The sequence below is a fragment of the Syngnathoides biaculeatus genome, chromosome 2, assembly GCF_019802595.1.
Source record: "Syngnathoides biaculeatus isolate LvHL_M chromosome 2, ASM1980259v1, whole genome shotgun sequence".
Taxonomy (NCBI): Eukaryota; Metazoa; Chordata; class Actinopteri; order Syngnathiformes; family Syngnathidae; genus Syngnathoides; species Syngnathoides biaculeatus.
In genome coordinates this window covers 4,205,850-4,227,609 of record NC_084641.1, presented here as the reverse complement: position 1 = coordinate 4,227,609, position 21,760 = coordinate 4,205,850, and the positions used below count along the sequence as shown (strand labels likewise).

Here is a 21,760-nt window from a genome sequence, read left to right as displayed (position 1 = left end):
TTGACAATTAAAGAAAAATGTCTACAATAAAAAGATCTGCCTCTCAGTCGAGAAGTTGATGGTTTGAAACTGTGGTCAGGCGTTTCTGGGGGAAATTCTATGTTATCTGCGGGCTCATCTGTGTTTTCCTCATGTCCTCTGGCCCCGCTCGCATCCAGCCGCATGCACAACCGGCCCACCGCACACCAGCCGTGGTGACTGCGCAATCCCCAACAAATTCCAAGTCACGACTTCAGCTGGCGCACCTGGCCATTGACCCTTGCGGATTCAGCAACTCATTGCAATGGAACAACTCCGACCTCGGGTATTTATATTGTGATGGCGTGACTTTCAAGCAAGAGTGTTGTAACTGCATTTTAAGAACACAAAAATAGGAACTGGTCGAGAAAGAAAGGAGAGTTGTATATGTGTGTAAAGGGCACAACACAGAGTATCCTTCCATTTCAATTCGGCTCTTCTCTCCTGTTTGTGTTAGCTAGTCAGGTTCAGTAAATGTATTTTGAGTTCATTTATTTCATATAGGGTTTGGTATGTTTTGTTTGTTATTTTAGCCTTGTCCAACCCGAGAGGTGAGCTTCATTTTTCTTGTGTAAAATTGTGAGATTGTGTTATTTCTGTGCATGTGTGATAAGAGAAGTCTTTTTTTTTCGTACCTCACCTTTAAGTGTCTTGCTATTTTATATTACCTACCCTGAGACAAGGGCGTACAAAAAATTGCACAAATGTAATCATTTATAAGTATTTATTGTTGCTTTTCAAATGTTCTGATAGTAACCATGATATTTTAATAGAATCCACCCACTTTCTATGCCACTTCTAAAAATAGAATCCAAACTGGGTCCTCTTCTGAGAAAAACAAAGGGTCCAAGGACCATGCCAAATTTGTGACCTTAAATTTCTAAAATGAATCCAGGACTTGTACTGTGTATGCACCCGGTACATCAGCACTTTTTGTGAACGGTGATCGAGGGAGTGCAAATACTCACATTCGGAACCAAAACAACAGCAGTCTGGAGTACTCTTGTCATTTTTGAAGTCGTGTCTCCTTTAAGATTCTTTGTATATGTTAAAAAAATGGAAACCATGATACAGTTAAGAAAGTAGAGGACATCCTTTTTCCTTCTGAAATGGAATTATGAGGAAAAAAATGTACTTACTCGTTGTAATTGTTTTTGCAGCTATGCATACTGAATATGGAAACGCTCTAAATCCACTAAAACTGATAACTGATAGTTTTCAGGGTTGTCACAGCGACAACACTTTTTTTCAAGCGCATTCCAAACCTTCCGATGACATTTTCACTGTAAGAGGCAAGCTGCTAAAAAAAATGTCTGCAGGACACAGAGGGTCATAATCTGGACAATCTTGATTTAAAGTATTCAAAAGCAAAGGGAAGGGGAACTCTATCCAAACAAGGGTCAAGTAGATTTTTTTTTTCCCCTCATGAGCCTTCTCATATATTTTTTAAACACAATTTTCAAGAAAACCTCCCATTTTCAACTGCTCCATTAATATGAACTGCAGGTGATGCAGGATCTTCCAACTTGGCAGCTGTGTTGTTCTTTTGTTGTTGTCCCCCCCACAAACAACAGCAGACTTGCCTCAGGCTTTACAATAATTTCAATCCTTTCAAATTCACATACAGGGTCCTCGGTTTACACAATAACACATTACAATTCCCCAATGGCGCAACATTGTCATCTGGCGTACTCTCTATTTTTCACGTTATTGTTTTTCTATGCCTCAAAATATTTTGTATACAGACATTGACTGTAATTCCGACTCTTCTTCCACTGTGTAGGATGAAGAGAGACTGCAGCGCCGACTTTTGCTGTTGCCATCCACCGAATGGATCTCTGTGGATGTAAACAAGTGAGAGGGGAGAAAGGAGTTTTCCGAGCTCCTCCGTATGCAACAACATCGAGTCCCACTTAAGCCCAGAGAACGTCTCCATGAGGGTGCTGACAAGCACAGAGACTTTTCATTTCGTATAAACAAACCCAGCAAAAGAAACAGAGACAGGTAGAACCCAAAGTGCTGCGAGACATACTGAATATTTCATCATGTTTTTACTGAGCCAACAGAAGGAGTGTGCCGCGTGTTTGGATCGCTATCCATCCACCCGCCTGTGTACTTATTTGAAATACATGCTCGCTGACAATTCCTGTTTGGGTAGCTTGTTTTTACAAGGCCGAGGCAGCGAGCGGGTCACGTGACAGGGCCAGCAGTCTGCGAAACTTGAGAGATATGTATACATGTTTTGCAGCGATATTTATTGTGCAAGATGAGTTGACTCCTAAGGTTGCGTTTTGACACAGAGGAGCTACGACAGTTGCCGCACATGAAAGAGAGTCAGGCAAACAATATTAGACACTTCCGTCTCTGCTCACCTCCGCCGTTAGGACAAGAAGTTGAGTTTGAAATGGAGGCCAGGCTCTCGCACAACTTTCACGCAGAGCGAGCTGACGTTGACAGTGTCAAGGTCGTCGTCCTCGCCCCCTCATCCCGCGTGCCCCTTTATCGGCACCGCCACGAAGCACCGTCTCCTTGCCCCCCCCACTCACCGCAATCCCGTTCCTCAGTGCTCACTTGAGAACAGGTGAGCTCCCCGTTCTAATTACAGAAGGCTTCCCGAGGGGGCGCAGCGGGGGCGGCTCATTTGCGAGCCCGGAATCGAGCCGCTTGCAGAATAACATTCACCACAGGCCACTTTTAGAAACCGATCCTAAATCCAGTGGTGACACAAACATGCCCTCGCGCACCAACGATCTTCAATGCGTGTTTGGCACATTTAAATGGCAAACACAAGTTTAACTATGTAATTAAAATGGGGCAGCGGGGGGGGGGGGTTGGCAAATCATTATTCTTGAAAGTCCAATTATAGGGTTCCTGCTAACGACCATCTTGATGGTAGACTCGTCATTACCTGCTGAAAGTTCCAGCAATCCATTTTATATCAATGGAACGCTAACTGTGGGCAACAGGCGGGGTTCGGCCTTCAAAGGTGAGCAGCCAATCGCAGGCCACACACAGACAATAAACCATTAACAACATAGAACATTGGAAATCTAACATGCACACAAACTCAAATTGTCAATTAGTTTTTCTGGACGGTTTTGCCCGCAATGTTGAATACATTGCTGCATATTATTATAAAACAAATATTCTACTTATAATACTACCTTTTTGTATTTTTATTTTAGAAATGGCTGTTTGCTGACAAAGTAACGATTCACATACATTTTTAAAACCTTGACACTATATGTTAAGAAAAATAATACGTTAAGAAAAAAATAAAGGCATGACAACTGTTTTGATACAAAAATTACAAAAAATACATATTGATAAATTAGTAGGCAAATATAAAACGAATGTCTTGTCCTTACGATGACTAATGTCAATGTCCTGAATGAGTCCAAGTTCATGAACGAGGTCATATTTTCAAACTGGTTTTTGGCACCGTGAACTGAACTTGAATCTAGTTTGAGTTGAAAACAAACTCTTGCAACAGCGTCTCTACCTGTCGAACTCCCTCTCCCTCTCCTCCTTACTTTCCTCTACTTTGCCCTCATCTCGTTTGGAGGGGGAAAAAAATGACGCGGTCTGTAGATTAGCGGCAGCACAGCTGACCCAACACAGCAAACAAAAGTCAGTCACCATCCATCTTGGCACGCTGACACGGGGTCACATGCGACAATCTCAAATTGCCCCCCATATAAAACGTCAACAAAACCACTCGAGCATCTCAGGAAAAAACATCTCCTATTTCCATTTGGGTGTGCGTCTGGGTGTACATTTTCAATTTAGCGCTTGAAGAAACTGATTCAAGCATCAGGAGTTGAAGGTTTTGCGTTTTTAAACTGCTTTTCTGTTTAAGCGCGGCAGGTAAAATGCAGTCTTAAGAATGCGTAAGAATAAAAAAGTGAAAAACGAGACTTAATTCATATGAGGTGGTGGAAGATAAACTTTGACAAACACACAGCGAGCTGCACTGGCAGATAGAAAGCTCTTCCGATTATTCACTGACAACATTTTTAGTGTTTAGGATTACGCTTGTATCGCGTAACATAATTGATTTTCAATGATGCGATGAACAGGAACGCACATTTCCATTGCTCCCTGTCGAGCTGCTAATGGCTTCCTGAAAATTCTCAGAAAATCTATCTTGGTTGCCTAGAAGAAAAAAAAGACTGGATCTGCATCTCTCTGTACTATTGATGGATAGAGACGGGATTTACCTCCAGTTTTGGGTCCCAAGTCTTCTTGTCAAGTCAAGCCACAGGTTATCTCAAGTCAAGAACTCCAATAAGGCAGCTGTTTAATGCAGTCTATGTTCAGGACCAAGCAGGTCAAATTTCGGGCTGTGACCAGAAACTCTTTTAAGAATAAGTCAAATCTATCATGTGACGGAATTTCTTTCTATAGGTGTAATTATTCATTTTGCCAACAATTTGGTTCATTTATAATAATATGATCCTAAAGTATTCATCGATCCATCCATCATTTTCTTAGCCCCTTATCCCCACAAGCGTCACAGTAGTGCTGGAGCCTATCTCAGCTATCAATGGGCTAGAGGCAGGCTACACCCTGAACTGGTTGCCTGCCAAACAGAAGTCACATGGAGAGAGACAACAGTCGCAGTCAAAATCACACCGAGGGGCAATTCTGAGTGTCCAGTAAATGTTGCAAGTTTTATGGATGTGAGAGGAAACCGGTGTGCCTGGAGAAGTTGAAACTCTTCTTGTCGGCTTGCATGTGTCCTGATGATTCCGCCGCGGTCGAATTCAAGGGCTTTCGAGTCAGTCATTCTGCCCTTCAAAGTGCTCACATTGCAACTGGGATTTTTTTTTTATGACTTTTGAGGAAATGTTTTCATTCACTTCACTATTCCTTTTAAAAACCACATTTAGTGATATAGTGATTTTAAAAAAATACTCCTCAAGTTTACCTTTTCTATTAAATTGACCTCTTTTTAACACTATACTCATCCTTGTTGTTCACGACAAATTCAGTCAGTGGTTAACTCATAATTTCAAACCGTATTTACGTCTGGTTTAAGAGTCAATTCGTGAAGGTGGTCATCCCTGAAACTTTTACCATATCATGTTAATTCCCAACTACCGATTGTTGAAGTACAGATCAACAAATGGTGTATGGTGTATTTGCAAGGCAGAACCAGTCTTCAAAGACCAACAAATATTGTACACAAGACTGTCCACTAGCCAAAATTAATTGAAAAACAAAAAATGTCATTCAGTCAGTTCCGTTCCGTTCCTCAAATTTGCAATAGTTCCACGGAAAATCCCGGGCACACCAACTGTATCTGCATCATCACTTGTTGTAGCAGGGTTTCTGTTCAGAACCAAACTAATCCCCTGCAAACTGGATGGTTCTATTATTATTATTATTGTTGTGGAATTATTATTGTGGAATTATTATTGTGGAATTGCACAGCAAAGCATTGACTGAATACAAGTCATATTATAATAGAATATATATATTTCAGATGGATGCATTCCAGGAAATTGCAGATGTCAGTGCTTTCAAATTGTTGTGCTTCACTTCAGTTTCACCGGTCGCATGGAGAATCTTTCGCACAAGAGAGCACAAAAGCATCCAAAGCAAGAACGGAAGAGTCAGGAAAAACACAAATAAAAAAAGCTAACAAAGAGCTTACATTTATGATTAGCTTTCTACTTCAACTGCAAGGACACTGTTTGATTTGCACTCTCCGAGTTTGATTTGACAGCAGGACGAACCGTAAGCTTCTATCAAACGCCCGCCATCACCAACGAGCAACAGTTGGATAGCGAAGACTCGCCAAAACTGTGGCACAAAGCTACAGATGGGCAAAAGAAACGGCGGCAGCCGCCGCCACCATTAACATCTGGGTCACGCGTCAAGCTGAGCTTCATCACGGCAAGCGCTTTTTGACCCTTACACACCCGCGGCGGTTTCCCTCTGAGCGGAGAAAACCGCAGAAATATAATGCCAAAATATTTGGTGTCACAGCAGGCAACAGATGAATCCGTGTTGTTGCTAGTTGGGCAACAAGCAGCAGAGCAGTAAGAAATTTACACTAACTCAAGTGTATCAACAAGTGTGCGTTATTAGATATTGCATCAAGTCACAGGCGAACAAAATAAGAACAGAATATTGGCTGCAATGTTTTTGTGAACATTGAATTTTTTGAAGGAAAATGTCAGGATACAGTTGCTGTTTGTTGTTGTTGTTTTTGTTACACACCACACAGAGGCAGACATGCGAGGTGTGATGCCAGAGCATTGCTGCTTCATGGGGATGCGAACCAACAACTTAGACTCAACAAGACCTGGACCAAGATGCACTGTCCCCAAATGACAATCCCTCAGGAATGAATGAATGCAACCTTTGGTTTACGTTGGATGCTTTCATCACCCCCCCCCCCACTTTGGTTTTTTTGTAACCGTTTTGGAAGATAAGTGGAAAAAACATACACAGTTGAGCTGAAAGAGTTTTCCGTGGGAGCTCATCAGGAGTGCAGCGGAAAATTACCCTACTTCATTTCAATAATGGAAAATAGTTATTCATTTACCGAATACAATGCATCTTTATTAATCTATGCCTGCGACAGCGAAACAATGAAATTCTTTTCAACAAAGACGCAGAGCAGAAAGGACAATGGAGCTCACCTCTTGCCATTCATACAATAGAATAAGCTCATATCGGATTGTGTTTCATTTCACATTTCCCACTCATTAAATGTCCCATATTTTTTACTTTTGTTTTTTGACTGCCATTGAGGGACTCTCTACCACAGACTTTCCATAAAGGTGCCAAATTTTTTGGAAAAAAACTTCTTGGTTTTGTCATCAGAGTGTCAAGAAAGTGCCTGACTTCTGTTTGACCACCTCTTCTATCTGCTTTGCCCATATTTGGCTAAGACCACCCCCTTTCTTCTGATTGGTTCCCTCCATCTTGTGAGAGCACGAGTGTGATATGACGAGTGCCTTCCCTCGGGAGCAGACCGATAGATGGAGATTTTCACCAGTAATGTCGAAAAGCTGGAGAAATTCAAATGAGATGAGTTCAGGCCTCTCGGTAGAAAAATGTCTGGAACTCAGGAATGCTGGGACCATTTGAATTCATATTTCAGGTATATTGAGGTGGGTGACTGGTGACCAATTCAAGGTGCAGTCCACCTTTCACCTGAAATTAGCTGGGATAGGCTCCAGAACTGCCTCAAACCTTGTGAGGATAAGCAGTTTGGAAACTTTCACTGAGGTACCACACAGCCAATCTTTATTGCAAATACTAAAAAAAAGTTGGCTTGGAAAAATATGTCCCCTCTAAGTACATTTGGAAGTAAAGTAAGACGAGATCTTTCTTGCCAACATACTTTTGGTTTTGCGAGAGTGGCATGGGATCTGTTTAGTATTTGCCCCAGCTCAAAAAGGTTGGGAAATACTTCAGGACGTAATACGTGCGAATTCAAAATCAAAAAGATTCCACCCTCATCATGCATCACATCAGTTGCTATCAACACTGGCGGTACGTGTATATACAATATTTACTTTGATTACCTTTTTGTTGTTGGAAAAAAAAAACCTGCACAGTTTAAAAAAAAAAAAACAACAACAATGGTGACAGTTATTATTTCCTACCAGAAAACTTTTGGCAAAACTCAAACGAGTTAATTGTCAACAAATACATCCTGGTATGGATTGTGTAACACCTTAGACCACTTTGATAAAGACAAAAAAAAAAAAAAAAAGATGAATTCTTCCCCATAATAGCACTGTGCTTATGATTTAACGGAGACAAACAAGATGATGAAGTTATTATCACTAAATATGTGTTTGTGTTCTTTCCTTTGCCGTGAACAAAAACAGCTGCCAGCTTTTTTTCAAAGTCGACTTTGTGGCTCAACATGGACGGTTTTTGTGTCCCCGTGCGTCGAGTGGTTAGTCATTGTGGTAATCCTCGCTGTGAGGCATGCAGTCGTGACTGAGCTAGTTACCATGGCTAATCTTGGCCTTTGCAAATATAATGATAAGACTAAAGCAGTCCTCGAGGGGTGGGGGCTTTTGGGGCGGGGGGGGGGGTGGTGAGCACCACACTGTGTATTTGTCACTTGGAATTTGACACAGTTGCCAGCTGACTGACTTTTTATGGGAAACAGACAAAAAGCGATCTGCGTTCTAATTTACTATTTCAACAAACAAAGGCTGTGGCATAATCTCATCCGTCATATCCATGTCTAATTCAAATCTTCAACCTGACAAAGGTTGAACGTTTAAACAATAAGATGTAGTCTAAGAATGAAAGTGGGGATGGGGCACGCACAGGTGAAGGAGCAGCATGACACAAAGGTTATACTCCGACTCCTGGGGGCCCTCGGTCAACTCTTCATTGTGACGTTTTATGTAGCGTGACGCTTCCAAATGAAACTCCCTGACCGTGCGGGGGTGTTCTATTAATCTGGGACTCAGGCCGCCTCCGTGGGGAGGCAGCCGAAACGGTGATGCGGCGGCGGCCGTCCAGCCCCGCTTTTTTATCACTTGACGACAGCGGAGATGAGCCGCTTGGTTCCTGGAGATCTGCGGCTTTCAGATCAAATGGTATCATAGCTTTGGGTTCTTTGTTTATTAGGGAAAGGACGAATTCAAAGCCATGTGACACGAATGTGAGGTTTGACTCAAGAACGACTCCACCAAAAAACGATATAAATTAATCGTCACATTGAAGGCCGCAGTTGCAAACGCCCGGCGAGTAGCCCTGCTTATAAGACTCGCTCCCCTAGCAAATGAGACTTCTGGCGTGGGAGGAGTGAGCACAGTGTGGGGTGAGCACGAGAAAAGAAAAAGAAATCAAAAGTGGAAGTCAAATGAGAAACAAAAAAAAAAAAGGCTGGCCCACGTTGCATTAGGCAATTCTGTTTGAAGTTCGTCTGGCACGAAGAGGCAATCAGGAGAGCCGAGAACGTTGGGCCACACTGCAAGCAAACCTCGTCTTTGCCTCTCATCTGCCGCTCATTAAGGACCACCTCCCATAAAGAAGGACATTGGCCACGAGGCAGGATATCGGAGATGTCTTTTCGAGATGGCCTCTCATTTCATTTCCAAGTAAAACCGATGCTACAAGGACAGCCAGTAACATAAAGTCATGCGGCAGATGATCTTTGGAGCTGTTTACATGACGGCAGCTGGGCGAGCCTTGGGTGGGTTAGTAACATCAATTCGCCCGTAGTTCCTTTATTTTTTTAAAAAAAATTAAAAACAAAAGAGCATTTGGACAAGTGTAACTGCCAATAAAAAAAGAATGTCAGTAATACAATACGTTAATACAGCCCCGTTGCTTACGGTGGATGGGAACAATTGTTTTTAAATGTGGCAGAAAGTACGGAAGCGTGCAGTAATACGCTTCCGCAAGAAAGCATCTCAGTAAAAAACTGAAGCACCTTCTCTGGTCTTCAGACGTCACTGAGTCAGTTACAGTTTTGGATCCCAGGCCGACATTTTCAGCTGTTTCTGAAGCCAGTGCTGCATTGGACCTGAGGGCCATCACTACCACAAAGCATGATCAAACCTAAAACAGAAAAACAAGCCTTTGTTGCTGTCAATAGCAGCCTCCTCTGCAATACCTCGCCTTCAACATTCAAACCTTAATTAGCGTGTCAGGCGCCTCGCTCTTCCCGTCAACCATTTATCATCAATTTCTGTCTGATGCGCCGCTAAATCAGGACGTCAGCCTCGCCACTTGGATATTGAAGCCCAGTTTGTAATGTCAAACGACAGCACCGCAAGCGCTGCTCCAAAACCGATCGACAGATTGATCCACGTTATGGTCAAGCATGCTGTATGTGGAGAGGCAGTAGCTCAATCTGGAAGGACTTAGATTGATCCATAGCTCGATAGATATAGTCGTGCTCAAAGCACAGCCACCACTGCATAAAATTACATTATGCGAGGTTTTTTGTTGTTGTTGACAATCACACAAAACCTTTCCTGTTTTAGGTAAATTAGAACTAAAGAAATTTGTATTTGATAAATCCAACAATAGTGAGAGTCATTTTTTTAAACAAATATTCATAATACACAATATGGTCATAACAACCCTGGAGTGCCAATAATTTCACATGAGTCTTTTGACTTCAAATAGATTATTGAACTAAATCCAATCAAATCTCTAATCAGGTTTTCACTCTATCTTACACTGATCTGATTGGTATCATTTGATAGTTAGCAATGTATGCTGATTGGCTTTAATATCATAATTCACTGATCTGATCAATGACATCATTACAGTATATTCTAATCCAAAACCTAGTTCATTTTTGGCCTTGTTGCGGGTCCATTGACGTAGTACTTTAAATATTTGACCATCAAAGTTATCTTTTAAAAAAAAGTGAGAGACAGACATGTAATACCCAAATCAGACGCCAATAAAAATTTGCCCTTTTATGATTGCACCAAGACAGACTACAGACTATAAAATCTTTATAAGAATAAAATGGGGAAACGTTACATAGCCTAGCAAGCTAGTGCTAGCGCTTACAGTTGGCCATAAACATACTGCCGTTCTGATGAATCTCACTCTAAAATTTTGGTGTGTGTGATTACAGTAATTTAACACATCATTTCTGTCATGATAAAATGTTGGTTTAGCTATTATGCTGCATACAAATGGAATAAGTTGTCAACAGAAGTGACACCATCCCCAAGTATGATTGTTTTAAATGGAGGATATTTTTTTTCATGCTCGTTAGTGTATTTCCATTTTTAAATATTTCTTCAATTATATGCGGTTTTAAATATACTTTTTATTTTTCCCTATTCATAAACCTTTTTCTTTGTTATTCAATGCTTTTAATCATGTAAAAAAAACATTGAGTTACCTTCTGTATGAAATGTGCTACATAATTAAACCTGCTTTGCTTTGAGCAGTCAATTCCAACCTTTGTGGAGTCAAGACATATTTTGCAATTGAAAAATTGCACCAACAAAAAAAAAAAAGCCAAAAAATGGATAGATTATTGTATGTAGTTGCTGCTCACCTAATAGAAGACCATTCATTTGTTCTGTCTGTCACTATGCCTCACTGGTAAAAAAAAAAGATGAACAAAGATGCATTATTTCTTGTAAATATATATTTTATGAGCAAATAAGTACACAAGTGTGTGTGTGGCGAGTACACAAGTATATACTGGTAAATGAACAAGTCATGAATCCATTCCAAAAGTAACACAGATTAAAACTGTCAGCAGAGGCAAGACAGAATGGCAAAGCGACAACGTGTGTTAAAACCAAAAATTAACAAGAGTTGTCAACGACCGCACGAAGCATTCACCATCTGTGAAATGAAAGCGGTGCCGACAATCTAGGAGCAAGGAGCCACATCTTGTTTTTGGTTTGTAATCTGAAGGAGAAAACGAGTCATGATACTAAAGTACAGTGGCCGCTCTCCACATGCTGGACGTAGCGTGTGTATTTTCCCCAAATGTGGCGAGTGGGCCCTCCGACTCGTTGCGTTGGCAGCCGGACTCCTGGCCTGACGCGGCCCGTTAACCTGCGAGTGAGACTTTTCGGATGCAACGCGGCAGGCAAAAGTTTCCTACTCGGTGAATCCCGAAGTAAACCGCCTCCTCCAATCACATCAGTTGGCTCTAATCTGATTTCCTCTCAACACCATCCAATTACATTTGATTAATTTTGGCTCAGTGTGACTCCACAGAGTTGGGAGTTCATCTCTGGCGATGCACTTTAACGAGATGCAATCAGATTCGCTGGGAATGAATGAATTTTGAAGACGCTCTCCTCACGCCTTCCGGTAAGCGGCGGACTCCCTGCGGAGAACATTAGTCGCTTCCATGACAACGGGGAGTCTTGGAAAATGAGAATAAAAGACGGCTGGCAGACAATATTACTGCGCCAATTCTGGTTGAAAAAGTTGCCGAATTCTCACCAACCACCGTCTCAGTTCCGCTTGTTTCCAGTGCAACTGAAGTCAATATGCTTTACATTAAGCGTGAATATATTGCAACAAGTCTCCTAAACCCTGATGGTCATTGTTTTACCTGCATAGCTTGTACCACCTTTAAAATGCCTTTGAGCAAGGCAGATGCCTGAAGAATGGAAGAGAAGTGTGATAGTCCCCATTTTTAAGAACAACGGCGATGTTCAGAACTGTGGAAACTACAGAGGAATAAAGATGGTGAGCCACACAATGAAGTTATGGGAAAGATTAGTGGAAGCTAGACTCGGGACAGAAGTAAGTAAGTATCTGCGAGCAACAGTATGGTTTCATGCCTAGAAAGAGTACCGAAGATGCATTGTTTGCCTTCAGGATGCTAGTGGAAAAATACAGAGAAGGTCAGAAGGAGCTACATTGTGTCTTTGTGGATCTAGAGAAAGCCTATGACAGAGTACCAAGAGAGGAACTGTGGTACTGCATGGGCAAGTCTGGTGTGGCGGAGAACTATGTTAGAGTAGTACAGGACATATATGAGGGCAGCAGAACAGCGGTGAGATGTGCCGTTGGTGTGACAGAAGAATTTAAGGTGGAGGTGGGACTGCATCAGGGTTCCACGCTGAGCCCCTTCCTGTTTGTGGTAGTCATGGATAGTCTGACAGACGAGGTTAGAGTGGATTTCCCTTGGACCATGATGTTCGCAGATTATATTGGGATATGCAGTGAAAGCATGGAACAGGTGGAGGAACAGTTAGAAAGATGGAGGTACGCAATGGAAAGGAGAGGAATAAAGATTAGCTGAAGTAAAACAGAATATATGTGCGTGAATAAGAGGGGCGAAGGAGGAAGACTGAAGCTCCAGGGAGAAGAGATAGCGAGATTGGACGACTTCAAATACTCGGGGTCAACAATACAGAGCAATGGTGAGTGTGGTAGGGAATTGAAGAAACGGGTCCAGCGGGGTGGAACATTTGGCGGAAGGTGTCTGGTGTTCTATGTGACAGAAGAGTCTCGGCCAGGATGAAGGGCAAAGTTTATAAAACAGTGGTGAGGCCGGCCATGATGTACGGATTAGAGACGGTGGCCCTGAAGAAACAACAGGAAGCAGAACTGGAGGTAGCAGAAATGAAGATGTTGAGGTTCTTGCTCAGAGTGAGCAGGTTGGATAGGATTAGAAATGAGCTCATTAGAGGGACAGCCAAAGTTGGATGTTTTGGAGACAAAGTTAGAGAGAGCAGACTTCAATGGTTTGGACATGTCCAGAGGCTAGAGAGTGAGTATATTGGTGGAAGGGTGCTGAGGATTGAGCTGCCAGGCAAAAGAGTGAGAGGAAGACCAAAGAAAAGGTTGATGGATGTTGTGAGGGAGGACATGAAGACTGTGGGTGTTAGAGAGGAGGATGCACGAGATGGGCTTTAATGGAAAAAGATGACACGTTGTGGCGACCCCTAACGTGACAAGCCGAAAGAAAAAGAAGAAGAAGCAAGGCACATCACTTCTTCCGAAGTGCTGCACAGTCACTGACCTCATAAAAACCCTGTGAAGAACATATTTGAACATGCATTGTTTTCTTTCAACAACTTTGTGTAGCATCATGCAGAATTGCTGAAACAAGGCATTTGGGGCAAAGTTTTAGTTGACAGGAAAGGCTTTAATAATTTAACACCTCCACGAACCAAAAAAATAATAATATTAATCGGGACGCTTCTTGAACTTCATTCCCACTGTGACTGCTTGGATTCTGGTATTGTAATGGAAGTTGCGTGGAAAGTGATGCATAGGAAGAAACTTGGGGAAATGAGCGCCATAGGGTACAAAAAAAAAAAAAAAGCACACACGCACATCCTACCAAAATAAAGCAGGATAATAAATAGCATATCCATGAGAATGAGATTGGCCTTTGGACAACGCAAAGACCTGCTGACTGCAGCCCTTCTTGAAATGCGTTCCTCATACGTGCTTGCCTCAGGGGTGCTATTCCACTTTTTTGTACTCCTCACGATACACGATCAAATCTTACAACCCGTGCAGGACTGTGGCATACAACATTCCACTGAGCCGCGTCCAACGGCGCTGATGCGACGTTGTAGAAAAGCCCATCCGTAAATACCTGTATGCTTCCCTACCAAACGTCTGTGTTATTTGAAGATTCCTTTTGCAGTCGCGTAATGCCACCGAACCTCCAACAAGCGCTTAAGCCCCGACCCGGCTGAGAGTGCAACGAGAGTCACATCGGTAGACATTTTTGAAACCCGGAGCCAACGACATTCCCCCCTGAGATATGCGGCGGAATAGCTTAATTAGGCCACTTAATATCACGTTGTCGGGTCCCCGCCGAGTCCAAGCAAGCATGTAATTTATTGTACTAGGTGTCGGTAAAAGACGAATACATCAACCTTCAAGGGTGCAAAGTGCAGAGAGGTTTGTTAACTGGGATTTCAAACGCAAATGTTTTCCTTGAGAGGCCATAGGGGATGCTAGTAGTTCATTTGCAGCGTCAGTCAAGAACCCGAGCGGCTATGACAAGAAAAAGAATGCCCAGGTGGTTGTTTCATTCTTCTCCAAGTGATATATTTTTTTCCTCTTCAATTCAAGATCAGCCCTGTTTTTATGCTAATTTAACATTCAGTTCCTGGTATGGTCTGGAAGCTTAATTACAGTGGACTTTTGCCATCATGAATAAGATGATAGATGATGAAAATGGTTGGCAAAATGTGATGAAAGAGCGCCGCAACAAAGGAACAAAGCCAATACATATTCCAGCATGATACTTGTTAGCCTTCTTAACTCACAGAGGGATAACACGAGGTGTGTGTGTGTGTGTGTATATATATATATATATATATATATATATAAATAAAAGAAGTCTTCCTCACCTCATGGCCAGAACATAAACTTGAGCAGGATTTTTCTATAACAAGGAAGCTGGAGACCTCATTGACTGGACGACATGACAAACGATCAATCCGATCAAATATGTTGATGTACGTAGTATGCGGCTGCAGCTGTGATCCAATTTTAGCCACTGTACACTTTCTAACTGGGGCTGCACTGAAAATAATTGACAACATTGGTTAAATATCTAAGGAGATAGAAAATACAAGCCATGACGTGACAACTCAAAAATATGTTTGAGTGGTGCAATCACCAGACTGACAGCAAAACACAATCTTCCAAAAATATTTCAAATATGACTTTTGTGTAGCTAACTGAAGGACGTAAAAAGAAACACTAATGAGTGTGATGCTGAAACCGCAACAATTCAAAAGAAACTGTCTTTCGGCTTGTCCTGTTAGGAGTCGCCACAGCGTGTCATCTCAGATAAACGCTCGTATTTGTTTGGCACAGTTTTTACGCAGGATGCCCTTCCTGACGCAATCCGTCTTGGGGTGGAGGCTCCTGTGAGAAACAAACTCACGACCCCCGGTTTACCAAACCAATGCTCTAACCACTGAATACTACTAATTATACTAATGATACCAATAATTATTATTAGGGTGGCACAGCGGAGCAGCTGGAGCGCGTTTGCCTCTCCTTTTTGAGGACCGGGTTTCAAACCCCGGCCCCGGAGTGTGGAGTTTGTATGTTCTCCCCATGCCTGCGTGGGTTTTCTGGGGGAACTCCGGTTTCCTCCCATAACCCAAAAACATTCATTAATTGGACACTCTACATTGCCCCTCGGTGTGATTGTCAGTGTGACTGTTATCTGTCTCCATGTGCCCTGCATTAGGCTGCAACCATTTCAGCGTTTACCCCGCCTCCTGCCCGACGATAGCTGGGATTGGTTCCAGCACTTCCATGACCCTCATGAGGATAAGCGGCTCAGAAAATGGATGGATTTATTATCATCCTGTGAGCAGACGTTGAGACCGCTTTTGTCTTGGATCGAATTAGACCATTGACGCAAGAGTTCATCAGGTGTGCAGCTGGAATTTGTCCAATTTCACTTAATTGGTCTGAAAAAAAATACAATAAAACACTTTATTTTTGTTCATCCATGCCAGTGACCTACACTGAGCAAAAGATCCTTTAAGTGCTTAAATAAACGCACCCACAGTTCATATTAAGATACTTGTGGGAGTAAACAGACGGCATTTGTGACTTTTTATTTTTTTGCGCTTCAGTAAGATTTTGCTTATGTAAAATAAGAGCCCTCTTGGCTCAATCGAGGTTTCGTTGGCTTGCGCAAGATGTACCTAATTAAGAGTCCGGCAGCGGGCCGAGACACAACACTTGGCAGCGCTCTGGCGCCGCCTGCCGTCACGTGCTAGCAAGCCGCTGCAAATAACACCCATCAAGCAAAGGGGGGACAGCCGATTGGCACGACGTGCGCGCGTTCATCAAGCTTGGAGCTCGTTTGAAGTTCAAGAAAGTTCATGCGGACAACGTCTCCACGCACGCTGCACATATGCCTTTTTCCCCCTTCTTCCGTAAGTCTCCTGCCAATGGAGCCGAAGACTCCGTTTAAATCACGAAACCTGCTAATCAGACGCGCACGTAAAGCAGTTTTGCACGAGCAAACTTCTACAAAGCGCTCTCGACGGCAACTGCAGCACTCCGCGAGCGTCATTTGTTTCAGCTTCGTGCATGCTGCAAGAGTCACTGGGCCGAGACCAGGACGCGCCGCACGATTCCCAAAATTGAGCAGTTCCAAATCGCATGCACGCATTGGTCTATCAGAATACTTTATATAGTAGAATCATAGATTTGAAATGCTGAACATGTGCCCTCCTAAAAATTCCCTCCTCTCGCTCCCCCGTTCAGAGCCCCTGGCCCCTGCAAAGACGTGACCAAACTACAAAACAAGGTCCAGTGCACAATCCGGCCCTTTTGGCCCTCTCCATCGTCATAAACCCCAAAACAAGTTGCCCACAAAGTCAGCAAGCTCACGTCCCCCGTGCACATCGCGCACGCACATTTTACCTTGGCTGCCGCACACCAACGCCGCCAAGAGATGCACGAGTTGGAGCATCGTTGTCGAGCGGCTCCTTTGCAGTGCCAGAAAGACGCCGTGCGAGAAAAAGCCACGCGAGCGAGCTTCGCCTCCCTTCATCCGCGGCCGTCTGCGGTCCGGCGCTCTGCCTCCGCTCCTTCCGTCCGTCCGTCCGTCCCTTCTTCGTCTACGCGCGCTCCCGCTGCCAGGCTCGCTCACTGAGCGCGCTCCGCACCCTCCCCACCGCTCTCTGCCAACGTGACGGGGGGCCAGAGGTGGCAAATCCATTTTCACATGCGCCAATTAAGTTCAAGTACAGGAAGAAAAGCAAGCCGTTGCGCTCAACTTGCGCTTGTAGTCGTATTTAACTACTTGAAGAAAGACGAACTATGACTCCCGAACGATAACTTGCCACAATGGGGGAAAAAAAAAAAAAATTGCGCAAAATAGTTTTCTTCTCTTCTGCATCAAACCATTTTTGGGGGAACTAAGGCCACGAATGAGGGAATCTCTCGTTTCTCCCAATCTCTAACCACATCGTCGCTCTTTTTGGCACCTGACCCTAGATGAGACTTCAAACCAATGACAGCTTGTATGTGGTCACAAACCTGTTTTGACAACAATAATAAAACGCAGATATCAAAAGTAGACCGTCGGAACGTCAAAAGTCAGAAAAATAAATGGCTATCTGAAAAATATTTGTACTTGATTCCAAATGCATTGAGAATGCCTGGCCGACAGGTTGGAGTGTGCTGGGATTATCTGGAGAAGCTCCGGTGAGCAGGTCGCTGAGGTCGGCCCTCGGTATCGTTTTGGAAACGGTTGGATCGGGTGAGCAAAATGTCAGACATTACTACTTTTCTTTGAAATTATATGCCGACAACCAGAACACGTGTTTCGACTCTGTCAATTAGATATTTCTGGCTTTGGTGTACAGACCAATTAGTAAAAAATAAAAAAAATAAAATGAGTGCAGGCACTGTCATGACCCATCGGAACGGCAGCCGGTCATACAAATCAAGGTCCTCCTCATAGTCCGAAAAGTTAGAGTCCACTAGAATATGTGGTGCCAGACGGGTCGTGGTCGGGACGTTTCCGTAGCTCGCCGTCGGAGTATATGACACGGAAGCGGAGGACGCCATGGAGCCTACCAGGATCGGACAGGCTTGGTCCTCCGGCAGATGGTCTACCTTGCGTCGGTCCCGGCGACGCCAGGTCTTTCCTGCTGGGTCCTGTTTTGGGCCAGATCGTTCTGTCACAACCCATTGGAACGGAGGTAGGACCCAAATGCAGGAGGAGACGGAAGATGCAAGGTAGTTCAGGGAAAAACGTTTATTATCCAATGGTCGGGGATCGGGCAGGCAGTCAGGTGCAGCAGCGGTAGTTGGGACGTCGGGCGAAGAGAGCAGGTGAGCGGCCAGGCAGGAGTCGGTACACGGGAGATCGATCAAGGCAGGCAGAAGTGTCAAAGGAATCAGGCTTACGGGGTCGGTCGGAGAACAGGCGAACGTCGGTACACACGGGTTGACGATCAGGGTTACTAGAGTGCTGGACCAGGACATGAAGCTCAACGATCTGGCGGAGGACCAGTCGTCATCGGGGTCCTATATATACAGGGGATAATCAGCCCGCATGAGGCGCAGGTGTGTGCCTCCCAATTAGCACGGCCGCACGGGCACCCGCACAGCCTGGGCTGGAGCGGCAGGATCATGACAGCCACAATAATTTTTGGTTGCTAACCTCTGACACATCTGTGATTTAAGAAGTCATACTCTAAAATAGCATATCAAATGTTCAAATCCCCCCATTTTTTTCCATCTTTGGCAGTTTTGAGCATGACTAAAGTTAGCTTATTACAAAAAGATTTTTTTTTGTCTAGCAGTTTGATCATGCATGTGGAATTTTGTGCACAAAACAGTCAATCTGACCAAAAATTGCTCTTCGTGACAAGATGTGTTTCAAATGACACGATTATTTGAAAATGAGCCTGACGTTGGTGTGAAGTTAACAGTGCGGTCACTGATGGTGGCTGCTGTTCTCATAAGGTTCTGAAGTCCTTCTTCTGCATCAAACGCGTTTCCAGCACACCTGTGACGCTGGTCGTTTCCACCAAGTTGGAAACGGATGATCCAAAATGTCCACAGCTACAATTCCAGGGAATATTTATTGATTGCTTTCCGAGTAAAGCGGTGGATCGCGAGGCTTTCTTCAGCATCTCCCAGACATGCACAGCTAACATTTAAAGGCCCCGTCCCGTTCCTGTTTCTGGAGCCTGAGCCAAAAAAGAAAGGGATGACGATGACTCAATGGATGAGTCTTTGCATGAGGCTATTTCTTTGGAAAGATCTTGTTTGAAATCATCATAACTGCTGTCAGCATATGGCAGACAATATCTAACAGGCAGGGAGAAAAAAATCCCTTGACTGGTGCAATCTTTTTTCACAGTCACCCCTGCTCCTTTTTGAACTGCTCAAACAAAACAGCCCAGTAACTTGTAGATTGTCTGAGTAACTTGTAGATTGTCTGAAGGTCAAAATGGTTTGTTTCAGGGACGCCGGTGATGTTCCAGAGCATTTTTGTTTATTTTTATTTCCAACTTATTGGTATTATTGCTGTTATTGTACTGAGGAGACAGGCGGCAGACATGCACAACTTTAAAAGCAACAAAAACCTTTGCTGGTGGTAGTTGGTCATGATGACACATTTCCTCTTTGCAATCTGTTCTGTGGCACTACAACTTTTAGATCAAATTGTTTTTCATCGCAGACCACATCATCGTTGTCAGAGAAACCACAGAAATGTAGAATCTCATCTGTAATGTAAACAGGAAGAGAAGTCATGCGGTTTCAAATGAAACAACAGCTTCCATTTTTCTCCTTTTGCAGAAAGTGCAACATGAATAGTTTGTCTTCTTGTAAGAAAAAGAACAACGTAGGCAAGTGCAAGGCCAACAGCTTGAACAGTGAATTATTATGCTGTAAAAACCCAGATGACATTTGTTCTTGCTTACGTTTGACCTGAAGAGCCTGCGGGAGGTTTTTGAAATGTTTGGAAGTTGCGATTGCGCTTCTCTTTTTCCTTCTTTTTGTCGAGCTCAGTGTTGATATTTATTTACGTTTCTGTGATGCCCTTTGAAACAAGTGTGACACTCGGCCAAAAGCACATCGCTAGCCATAAGATCCGTTGGCCAGATGCTGATCTGGACTGTGGTTGGTTGTTGGCGAAAGGGTGTGGCAGTCCACATATCGTACCATTTCTTGTCAGATATGGTAAATTTTCACCCATTCATGTTACATAATTGTCCCTGGATTTCATTATTCTATTTTTATGATTAACAAGTTTTTTTAAAAAAAAAAAACTTATGAAAAAAAATGGTGAAACTCTTTCCTGGGCCATAACAAATGATGTGAGGGTGCTGGGTCAGGTCCGTGGGCCTTGATTTGACATCAGTTTTGAACGTGTTGAGCCATCACAAATGAAGCGCGCGTCTCTATAACATGCAAGACAACGCTTGCGGTTTTTGTGTGACTGAATTGTTCGACTTTGGTGGTTTTGTTTTCGTTCCAAATTTTGGTGGAACGCCAAATTGTGTTACCTCAGGGAGGTGCAGCAATATACGCATTTACTGATGAGCACACCTGCATCTTCCTGCAACTGTGACTCACTAGTGCCTCAAGATGAGAAAAAAAAAGTTGGCCCTATAATTACAGGTACAAAAATAAAAACAAAACACAAAATAAAAACAAAAAGTAGACAAGGAAAATGGGAAGGATGTGTACAGCACAGCAGGCAGCTTAAGGTTTTTGTGGAGATGGCTTGGCCCAGAAGCCGGCGTCTTTAAAAGCCCCGCTGAATTAATTGGCCACCAATCAAAGCGCCTCTTCTCATTACCTCGAAATGCGGCGCAACGACACTCCATCACGGAGACATTTTGGTACTCAAGAGGCTGACGCATAATTGCAGGCCTTCGTGGCACGTCTTCTCAGCTCTTTTCCCTGTGGTCACTCACAGTGTGAGCGGGGACCCTAATTAAATATACAAGCTGGTGATTCCTCCCGGTGACTTCAGTAGCGCACGTCCGTGAATATCATGTACTGTATTTATTCCAACGTGTGCACGATGGTTCATGTGCGCCGCCGTCCCCACAATTGTTGCATCCCGGCCAATGGGTTTATTTGAACGATATATAATGATAGTAATCCAGTCAGTAAACAATGGTTGTACATTGGTTCGCAAGGTTTTAAGCCATCTTTTTGCTTATTTCTAAAATAAATACTGTACATCTGACATGAACTGCAAATGTCAGTGAAGCTGACTGCCCGTGCTCAATTAAATTCACCAAAATCACAGTCAAAAGGGTGATCAACCTACGTCACCAGACTTGATGTGGTCCCAGCAGGCGTGAGGTTAGACCGAATTTCTGCCACCGAAGTGTCACTGCCCGAGCACCTGGCAAAGGTGATGCCTGGGTTGCGCAAAAACGCCCATCTTGATACAGATTTGCCATTTTGGAAAATACACAGGAAAATCAAGATCCATCACATCCCGCCGCAAACGCACCATCTAGGAAATTAAGAGCCCCTGGTCTCTTTTCATTTTCTTCTAGAATGTAAAAAGTGTAAAATAAGAAATTCTTGATAGATGCTTGATGTGCACAAAATATCCTTGGAGAAGTCAAGCTTAGTCGAACAGGCAGCTCTTCTACATTGCACTTTTTTTTTAGCGCTCTTATTTTGATTGCAGGGTACCTGACATTATGTAAACTGAGAAAAGTTATTAAGCTTGATAGCAATTTCCTCTGCTCCGCGCACATGATATTTTTCTACCTGTGATTTTGAATTATTGATGAAGGTATATTGAGAGGAATGATTAATATTC

The 21,760-nt window shown here is 43.4% G+C and overlaps 1 protein-coding gene across 6 annotated transcripts in view; it reads right to left on the bottom strand.

Annotated features, from left to right (window-relative positions):
- The window catches only part of LOC133504891 (neural cell adhesion molecule 2-like), a 229,684-nt gene that overhangs the window by 172,028 nt on the left and 35,896 nt on the right, over positions 1 to 21,760 (bottom strand). Inside the window, exon 1 of one of the 6 annotated variants that reach the window (XM_061827631.1) lies at positions 16,873 to 17,263. The exons of 1 other annotated variant lie outside the window; for it this stretch is intronic. In XM_061827631.1, coding sequence (XP_061683615.1) covers positions 16,873 to 17,170 — 298 coding nt within the window. In that variant the 5' untranslated portion in view covers positions 17,171 to 17,263. Of the gene's footprint in view, positions 1 to 16,872; positions 17,264 to 21,760 lie in introns of those variants that run through there. 4 more of the 6 variants (XM_061827611.1, XM_061827621.1, XM_061827640.1 and 1 more) reach the window with 4 other exon arrangements.